The sequence below is a fragment of the Habropoda laboriosa genome, unplaced genomic scaffold (genome assembly GCF_001263275.1).
Source record: "Habropoda laboriosa isolate 0110345459 unplaced genomic scaffold, ASM126327v1 scaffold158, whole genome shotgun sequence".
Classification (NCBI taxonomy): domain Eukaryota; kingdom Metazoa; phylum Arthropoda; class Insecta; order Hymenoptera; family Apidae; genus Habropoda; species Habropoda laboriosa.
This window is the reverse complement of record NW_017100280.1, coordinates 60,163-70,162: the sequence shown is the minus strand read 5'-3', so window position 1 is coordinate 70,162 and position 10,000 is coordinate 60,163. Positions and strand designations below refer to the sequence as shown.

The 10,000-nt window shown below is 30.5% G+C and overlaps 1 protein-coding gene and 1 long non-coding RNA gene across 2 annotated transcripts; one reads left to right on the top strand and one right to left on the bottom strand.

Annotated features, from left to right (window-relative positions):
- Positions 1-3,793: 3,793 nt before the first annotated feature.
- Positions 3,794-4,969, top strand: LOC108573584. Its single transcript, XR_001891405.1, has 3 exons — positions 3,794-3,870; positions 4,272-4,397; positions 4,524-4,969. It is a non-coding gene; the product is annotated as an uncharacterized LOC108573584 (long non-coding RNA).
- Positions 4,970-7,455: 2,486 nt separating this feature from the next.
- Positions 7,456-9,706, bottom strand: LOC108573572 (peptidyl-prolyl cis-trans isomerase-like). The gene is made up of 3 exons (XM_017936035.1): positions 9,380-9,706; positions 8,164-8,517; positions 7,456-7,829 (listed from the first exon to the last, which is right to left on the bottom strand). The coding sequence occupies exons 1-3, from the start codon at positions 9,593-9,595 to the stop codon at positions 7,746-7,748; spliced, it is 654 nt and encodes a 217-aa protein (XP_017791524.1). The 5' UTR covers positions 9,596-9,706; the 3' UTR covers positions 7,456-7,745.
- Positions 9,707-10,000: the final 294 nt, after the last annotated feature.

Below are 10,000 nucleotides of genomic sequence, written 5' to 3'. Positions count from 1 at the left end.
TTGTCCTTACAATTTCATTAGCAATCTTGCCTTTTGTCTATTTAATTTAGTATTACAATATTTCATATTTTATTTTCCAGAAACTGATCTTCCAATTATTTCATGTAATGCAAATTCCGCATATTAATTACCAAAGAAAAAACAAAGAACATCAGTCTTAAGGATTGAAATTGATTACCTTATGAATTTATCTTTAGTAGTTAATTTATCCCTCTTAGTAGTAATATTTAAATGACATTAACAACGGCTATAATATTTCTTACCTATCAACAAATACGCATATTAAATACCAATTCAAATGAAGGAAAATCAATGAACACAATAATTAGAAAGTGAGAATCTGTTAATCCAGCTATCTTTCCCGTATTTATAAATAAATTAAATTTTCCCGCATTTTTCATATCACTCTTTGACCGAAAAGATTCTCTAAGAATGTTGCTGAAAATAAATATAATGTGTGTATTTATTTGCCTTTGCGGGTCGAAGGCTCATCAAATGATTATATGATATATACAAAGTGTTAGACAATAATTAGTTGAAAATTTAAGGGGTGGTTTTACAAACTAAAATGAGACGAAAATCAAGAATAAAAAAATAAAAAAAGCAATAAAAAAATTGCCTTTGAGGCTTCATTTTTTAGTTATTAACATTTTAAAATAATCCTGTAACCGAGCAAACCTCCATGCACCAACGAATATAGACACGTCACGACACGGAGGGTACTGTAATTCTCAAAACCAAAGACACTACCGACTTCTGCGGCACTACCGTTTGTTTCATTACGACACAGGTGCATACCGGAAAGTTCTTCAAATGTATATTCCATTGTATATTGCAAACACAACGTACACTATGCACATAACATACACAAATCACTGAAAAATAATCACTATTCGCTACAATATTCACACACATCTGTGCATGCATGAAATAAAAACTAAGAAAAAACAAAGAAAGCTAACATGGCTCTAGAAAAATAAATTAAACCTATATTAAGACTACACTAATGTGTAATAAATTTAATTTAATTGATTATATTGAACTAAAACTACTTAACTTATTATTTTATGACTATAAAGTAATATATGACTAAACAAAAGAGATTAAAATAACTACTATGTCCATTTATGGTATCGAGTAGCTCTTCGAAAGTTTTGCTGTCGTTGTTAAAATGATCCTGTCCTTTGTTGGTTTTGAGGATTACTGTACCTCCTGTGTCTTAAAATGCCCTGCATTCATTGGTGTAGAAAGGTTTGCTCGAGCACAGGGATATTATTAAATGTTAATAACTAACAAACGAAACCTCAAACGTAATTTTATTATTCTTGATTTTCGTCTTATTCTAACTTATAGAATCATCCTTTAAATTTTCTTCCAATTATTGGCGAACACCCCTTATATAGTGTATCCTATCAACTCTAGCCACTTCAAAAATCTCCATTATTTGAAGTATAATAATGAATAACGTTATTTGCAAAAGTTGTATAGTTGCACGAAAGACATAATGTGATGACAATAATTTCTTTACAGGTGGATGTGTACTGGAGATCAAGTTTTTTTTTTTTAAGTGGAATACCCAATTTTTTGTGGTCGAATTCGATAGAATAGCGAGTTCTGAGTATAAAAGTACTAAGGTACATTTATCCTAAAATTCACTGCTCCTGAGATATTCAATTGTTCATCCTATTAATTTTATTAAGAAACATGTTCGAAGCTGAGATCATTGTCAGTACTTCGGATGTAAACAAACAGTAAATAGTAAATATCGTGAAATTACGTTATTGAACATTAAACATCTCTGAGATTAATAAGTTTTCCATTTAACGTTCATAAGGTTGTCAATATGAAATTTTCATTCGAAGAACAAGTGGATATGCTTCTTATTTATGAAAAAAGTAGTTAAAATTCTATTAGGACACAAGCTTTCTATATTGAAAGATATCCTAACCGCACATATCCTTTACACCGGATGTTCCAAAGATTACGTCAAAAATGGAGAAAAACCGAAAATCTTGGTGCTCTTAAGAGTGGCCATAAAACTCTATAATTAGTGATGCCAATGAAATTAATGTTCTTACAATGGTAAATCATAATCCTCAAATTAGTGTTTGATAATGAGAAGTGTTCTTGATGAAATTTTTGCAAACTGATGGATAGGATGCGGAGGCACAGTTTCCTGACCAGCTTGATCCCCAAAGTTAATACTCTTAGATTTTTTCTCTTGTATCAAGTTTTTCTGTGTATCGAAAAACACCAATTGCACCACAAAATATAATAGAATTGATTACTGCAGCGTATGCAGGGATAACATATGCAAGGGGTTCCACAGAATACAGATTATAACGTTGTATCGATACACGTTACATGTTTCATGATAGGATAAATAAAATCAAATATCTCAGGAGCAGTAAGTTTTAGGATAAATGTACCTTAGTACTTTTATACGTACTCATAATTCGTTATTCTATCGAGTTTGACCATAAAAAATTGGACGTTCCACTTAGAAAAACAAAATTGTAAAAAAACTATTACCACCGCGTTATGTTTTTCCTGCAACCATACAACTTTTGTAAATAATGTTTTTGCTTATTATTTTAAATGGTGGAGATATTTGAGGTTTGTCAGAGTTGATCTTGAATACATCTTGTACACACAATATGCACATGTATAATTGTGTGTATAAAAATGAACACATATACTTTTAATAACGATGCGCTGGCTTGGTTTGTATGGTAAAGCCGCAACATAAAATAATCGTGAAAACGAATAATGCGCGGATAACTATGACAATTTTATTGACATACAAATGTTACAAAAGAAAATGGATTTACCGACTATGTAAATGTTTCATTAAATATGACTGTTATATTACATGTGTTGTTACTTCTACGAAATGACATTGATATAATGCTTATACTGTATTTATGGTTCCACCTTTCACAGAGTTAATAAAATCTGCAAAGATTCAAACATGCATTTTTTTTTATTTTTGACAGATTTAATTAATACTTAATTTAATAACAGAAATTACAGAATCACTTAATTCTATCAAGATAGATTTAAATATTAAATTTGAAATACCAATTTTTTGCAATTAATTCTAGTTTAGTATAACGATTGTTACTTTAAAAAATACATCTAATTTGTGTACTTCGATGGTAACACAGGCTTGTTGCACGCCGCGTGTGACACGTAAAGTGCAAGACAGTCGTACAACAGTTCTTATATCGAATACAGGGTGTCGCAGCTAACAGCCAAACACGTAAACCAGTGCTGTTCAGTTATCGCCCGTACGGGCAGCGTATTAAGTTTTATCGGGCATGAAGAAATCAGCGGATAACAAGCCGCGCCTTCTCGGGCAACTGTGCGTGTAAGTACTGTTTGCAGCTGGTAAGTTGGCAGATAGAAGGAATGCAGATCTCACTGGTTGTAGCGATACTCTCATAAAGTCAGATCACGCGCATTTGTATTATTGGCCGAAACGGTCACATCTACTAATCCATCGTGTGACGGTTAGCATGAAAGGTGAAGCGAGCGGCTTACTCTCCTTGCCCCTGTGCCGTCCTGACAGCTAACTTACCAGCTCAGCACAGTAATAAAGTTTGGAAATAATATTTTACCACCGGTTATTCCATTCCAATTTCGATTTTGATTAAACTGTAATATGTCGTAGTCTATTTTTTTTGCATTCACATTTTTAACTAAACATAGATGTATAAACTAATTTATATTTCGAGAGTAAAGCGGGATTGAACCGTGACCGGAACGGAAGTAGACCGCTAGTGTGTATTTAGCCTTAGTGAGCATCAGAGGTGTGATACGGTCACAGCCAAGGACCTTTTTGTTATATAGGCGGGAGATCGTTGTCCAGTAAGTACGTTATTTCGATTTGTGAGAGTGGTGAGATTGAGAATTTTCCAAGAGTCAGGTTCAATTCCTGGCAAGTGGTGGCCATTCGCCTCACTGTGGCGACGTGGTCTAGTACCCCATAACGGGACAAGCTAAGATTTAACGCGGCGTCTCGATCTGAATACCGCCAAGATGTTAAAAGAGGTGTCTTTAATGTCTAATAGCAAATCCAAGAACAAAATTCCGCGCAGCTAGAGGTAGTTAAGTCTGTGTCTGAATCCTTAAGCCAGTGATCCGTGAAAGTGAGTCCGACGTACCAAATTTACGTACCCAACATCTACGAGAATAGGTTAACGTCTGGGTACCGCACGAATTGGCTATAGGCCCGATAACTCGAATTGATACAGTCTTTATCTTTATAGTGGATAACGGTGCGATCATGGGGGGAAGATAACAAGGATGCTTCATCGTGTACCTGAGAAAAGAACTCACAATCAACAAGGGCTTCTGGCCTCACAAGGTCGAAAGCATGAATTGTGCCACCAATGGTAAGGGGGAAAAGAGTGGTTTTGCGGTTTGTAATTTGCAAGTTCACCAGAAGATGTAGTTAGTAGAGTAACTCATCGGTCCAATGTAAGATACTTACTGGAATAGTACACAGTTTACATTTGCAGCGTTCTTATCAGAAAGCTTCAACAGCCACAGTCCAAACTATCGTATGATGAAAGAGGGGCGAGGTGTACCAACCTCGTTGGAGGTCAGTCGCTTCAGTTTCACGTCTGAGGAAAGCAGGATGCGATAGAAAGCCCGTCTCCTGTAGCCGATAACGGACCCGATGGCCAGAAGATAGTAATGATGCAACACAAGCACCATAATTTAACACGCACTGTGGTTTTGTACACGTCCGCACTTTATGACGATTAGTTTGGTACGCAGTTGTAGAATAAAAAGTGACTGGTTGTGAAAGATTGAATTTCGCTAAAAAAGGTCGTTCTCTTGTATCCATTTGCGAACCTTCATCAGCCTAATCAGCGGCGAGGCAAGAGTTTCATGACTGAATATATCTACCCCGCTTGTTGCACGCGTATTTACATATTTATAAAATATACAAAAATAAGGGTACGCCACAAAGTTATAAATACATAATAAACAAGCAAGAAGTGAAAAATAAAAGTACTATTCAATAACAAAATAAGCTAGTCAGTTTACAATAATCACAATTTAGAAGATTTAATATTCTGTACAATATAAATTTTATCACTGATTGTAAAACTTCGTGATTCGCATATGAAAAGTACAATTTCTTGCAAATCATTAATGGACAATAATTATATTATAGAAGAAGATACGAATTCAGCAGATACTGTATTTTTATTATTCATAGCAAAAATATCTCAAATTTTGAATAAATTATTGTGTTATATTGTTATATTGTAAATATAAAATTAATTTAAAAAAAGAAAAAATTTCTAATTCCTTTGAAAGCAAATCATAAATTCTTTTTTTAACAGTATACATAATTCAATTATTTAGTTAATAGAATGTCTTTCAAGATAATAGAAAACTAAATATAAAAAATATTGTAGTTAACATTTTATTAATAAAAGTAAAAATAATTGAAAGTTTATTGAATTGCAAGTAATATATATGTTTCTATGTATTATAAAAAACTTTACTTCAAGCTTTTTGAAAATGAAAAATAATTTTTCCCAATTATAAAGTTTATAATTTTTCTAAATTTTACAAATTAAACAATTTATAATTCTACTAAATTACAAACAATGGAATATTCTGAAGATCTACTTATCACAAAATAAACTGCAATAATTTATAACTGTATATGTCATACACTATTATTAGAATATTGCATCATAGTACGATACTTAACATGATTCATTAAGTTAGTATGAAATATAGATGAATATAACAAATACAGAAAAAAGCAATAAAACATACTTCAATTTAAACGACGAAAAATATTTTTAATTACATTAATTGTTGACAAATTACATAAAATAATTATAACAAAAATATCTCTTCTGTATTATAAGAAAAATTTCCTATTTCTTTACTACAAATAATTTTAATTGCAACATTGATCCTTTCCAATTACTATATTAAGATTAACACAAATTTTTTTACCTAATATTATTTAGTATTTGACAAATAAAAGCAACTATTTAATTTGTTTTCCTTAGTCATAATCGCAGTTAAGAAATAATGAAAGTTAAAATTTATTTTTACTATTCCATGATAGGTTTTACTTTTTTAATGTTTCACTTTTATATCTTTCATTTTATATATTTGACAGTTTAATACTAACATTACAAAATAACTATTTTTAATTTATTATTAAATTAATTGCAATATAATGTATCACTTAAAAAAATTATATACTACAATAAAATAAAAATAACGTAATAAATACAGCCATGTACAAAGATTACATATAAAATATATTTTTTATAGTATTATATAACTTTTATTTCAAATCATTTTGTCTCAGTTATTAATAAAACAAAAATAATTATGAATCATATTAATATCTTTATATATCACAAGATATTTATAACTAATATCGAAAAAATGTTTTGAAACATTATATTGCTTGAATTTAATGTAAAAGTTAAAATAACTGAAAAATACAGAAATTCATATTTTATTTGTAAGTGGAAGTAATATACAACAATTAATTCTGAAAACAATTTTATTTCATAGAAATCCCAATTACTGTGACCGTTGCAACTACATCCTTCAACATTAGTGTTACATCAGAATAAGATGAAATTATCTAAAGGTATTATATATTCTTACAGTTAACACTAATCAATTGATTAACACTTTGATATCCTGTGCTTAGAAAATAAATGGTGTATACATATAAAAACCAATAATGCTCTAGATAATATGAGCATTATTTTGGTGGACCTAAGTATAAAAGCACATTAGAAAAGTTAAAATATTGTAACGTCACAGATAAATGCATTATACAGCAACCACGTAACACTCACTAATCATGGACCTTAGAAATGTAGATATTTATTAATTTTATTCTTATTAGATGCTAAAACATGATTAGTACATACAGAAAAATTATTTTACGAAACGCATATATATATATGCGTATATATATATATGTCTCACTGTGCTATATCATTTAATACCATTAAGGGAGCAATATTCCATGGAAGAATGAGAATCTATAACTTTTGTTTTGTATTCCACTTTAATATAGGGGAAGTGTGTTGCATATTGCAGGTAATAATGAATATAATATTTAACAATTTTTGATAAAAGAAAAAATAGTGTAAATAAACTCTATTTTATAGTGTATTCCAATTTTGATTATTTGTGATAAACAATACAATGCAGATGATTTGTCTCCAATTTGAAATACAGTCGACTCCCTCTTATCCGGCCAATAGTTTCCGTAGAAATAGATTGTGATTTTTCTATAGCAGTAATGGACAATCAACAACCGTTGTACATCAAACTCATCGTCAGCCATATCGAAGATCATTATTGATTTCTTTGTATAAATAAATGTTCAATAAACATTATTTCTTTGTTTTTAAATGATATTAATATTATATTTAGATTTTGTGTAAATAATAAATACTATATGCATATATATATATGCATTTTTTTTGTTGCTTACAACTGAAAGTGATATCGTCGGATTAACTGGCTACTCGTTTATCCGGCCAGATGTCCGGTCCCATACAGGCCGATTAAGAGGAAGTCAACTGTATTTTGAAAGTTATACATTTCTTTTAATAGAAAATTAAATCCGCAATATTAAAGTAAAATGGTGATGATTAGAATGAATGAGTTGTACAATAAAGACAGCAACAGTTGTATGCAACAGCTAAATAAAAATGCAGTCATTAGAGTATCTAGTTGAACGTATTTAGTTCTCCACAGTCAGCTATTACAATCTTTTTGGAAGTCTTTCCACTTTGGGATCCCATACTTTCCAACTAAAACAAGAAAAATAAATTTCAAATTTCTATATCAAAAATAAAATATATATACTGTATGAGATTAACATTCAATTACTTTAAAACTATGAAGCACAATTAATTAAAAAACTATTTTAGACTTCATTGGATTACAACATAGTGAAAGCATAAGGACCAAATAGTTAAAACAAATATTTCTTAAAAAAAAATGTTAGAAGTAATTACAAAGCTATTAGGAAACATATATATCGAAACATTCTTCTTAATTCAAATTTCCTTATTACAATATATACTTGAGTAAAATTGTGAAACCTTAATAAAAGTAAATAAAGTAAAAAAAGTGATTACATACTTTCCTAACAACGTCCATTCCACCAACAACTTTTCCAAATACAACATGTTTGCCATCAAGCCAGCCTGTTTTAGCACTGGTAATAAAGAACTGGCTGCCATTAGTATCAGGACCAGCATTTGCCATAGAAAGAATACCAGGTTCAGTATGCTTCAAAAAGAAGTTCTCATCATTAAATTTTGTTCCATAAATGGATTTTCCCCCAGTGCCATTATGGTTAGTGAAATCACCTCCTTGGCACATGAAATTTGGAATCACTCTATGAAAACTGCTTCCTTTATAACCAAAGCCCATCTCACCAGTACAAAGAGCTCGGAAATTCTCTGCAGTTTTTGGGACAACATCGCTTCTTAGCTGAAAATTTAATCAAAACACTGCTTCTAAAAAATTATAAACAAAATATTTCAAATAATTAACATTTTGTGTACAAAGAATTTCACTGATTTTTGTACATGAATATTAATTTTTTAATTTAAATAAAACAACTAATTCTAATTGTAATTCCTAATAGTGAACAAAACATTGCATAATTTAACAGGACTTACTAATATAAACTAAAAATCAATTTTTTGAGATATACTGTATGCATTTGATTTATGCACTGAAGTGAAAAAATTTGCTATTTATATAACATATATGTGATATTAACAACTAAATTTATAATATACAAGAACTAATCTCTGCATACAAATGTAAGTGAGCTTGTATTCCCACTCCATCTTATCTATGACCTATTCACAACTTGTTCCTGTTTCTTTCATTTTTTCCAAATTTAATTATAAGGAATACGTAATCGTAATATTTTTAATTCCTATAATAATTAGAATTATGATAAAAATTGTAAGAACACGTTTCACTATTGCATCTTAAAATTTCACCTGTGCAAAATACATATTTGAATATGTCAGCGATAATAACTGAATGGAAAATTTTACGATTCAGTGCAGATGAAAGAATTCGTAATGTAATATGATTATGCCGACCTTCACTATGCTTTGCTACATTAAACGTAGGAAAGATTTTATTTTATTCATTTTAAATAATAATTTGAAATGAAAAAATCTGAATAATAACGGTTTTGAACGAAATTCTAATCGAAAATCGGCTCGCATAACCGGCTTTGAAGAAAATCCAAGATGGCCAATCATTCTAGAATTCTAACGACAACGTGTTTAAGAAGTGGAAAACATATTAATTATAAACAATTTTTACTTACTTCCATCACAATGCGTCCCACGGGCTTATTGTCCGCATTCATTTCGAAGTAAACAAGTGGCAATTCCTTTTCGACGTACATTTTCTTAGCCGTAACAGCAAAAGTTCGTGCGCAGAATGCAGAAGACGATCGTCTCGGCCGGACGGTGGCACCCAAATGGCTCAAATGGCTGAAGGTCGAATCAATTGACAGCCGGCAGATCGATCTCAACGCCATGTTCTAAGCTTGTTACTTCTAAAATCGGTTTTAAACAGCTTAATCTCTTATTATTATCCCTTAATATAGTCTGTATCACGCTTCAAAGATAATCGACTATTATTTCATGAAATTATCATGTAATAAAACAATGATTTTCGCTTCAGTATCGATAATTATTGAACGCCAGGCGTGCTTCCTACTATTAACCAATCCGATGCAACATTCGCCACCTGCATACGAAATAACCAATAGCATGCTGTGCTTTTAATACACAAACGGAAAGACTTCGCAGTGTTCTATTAATTCGTAGTTTCAGGAAAAAATAATAAAAATAAAATTTCAAAAGAAAACAAAATGTGAAAATAGTATTACATTTACAAATTTATTTTTGATAACAATGATTTTTTATTTATAATTAAATTC

Bases quoted from the DNA above. Each gene is read 5' to 3' on its own strand.
- LOC108573572 (XM_017936035.1), bottom strand. From the start codon at position 9,595: ATGGCGTTGAGATCGATCTGCCGGCTGTCAATTGATTCGACCTTCAGC. The intron at 8,518-9,379 runs GTAAGTAAAAAT...TTAAATTTTCAG, and splicing joins TGGGACGCATTGTGATGGAA to CTAAGAAGCGATGTTGTCCC. The intron at 7,830-8,163 runs GTATGTAATCAC...TTCTTGTTTTAG, and splicing joins GAATGGACGTTGTTAGGAAA to TTGGAAAGTATGGGATCCCA.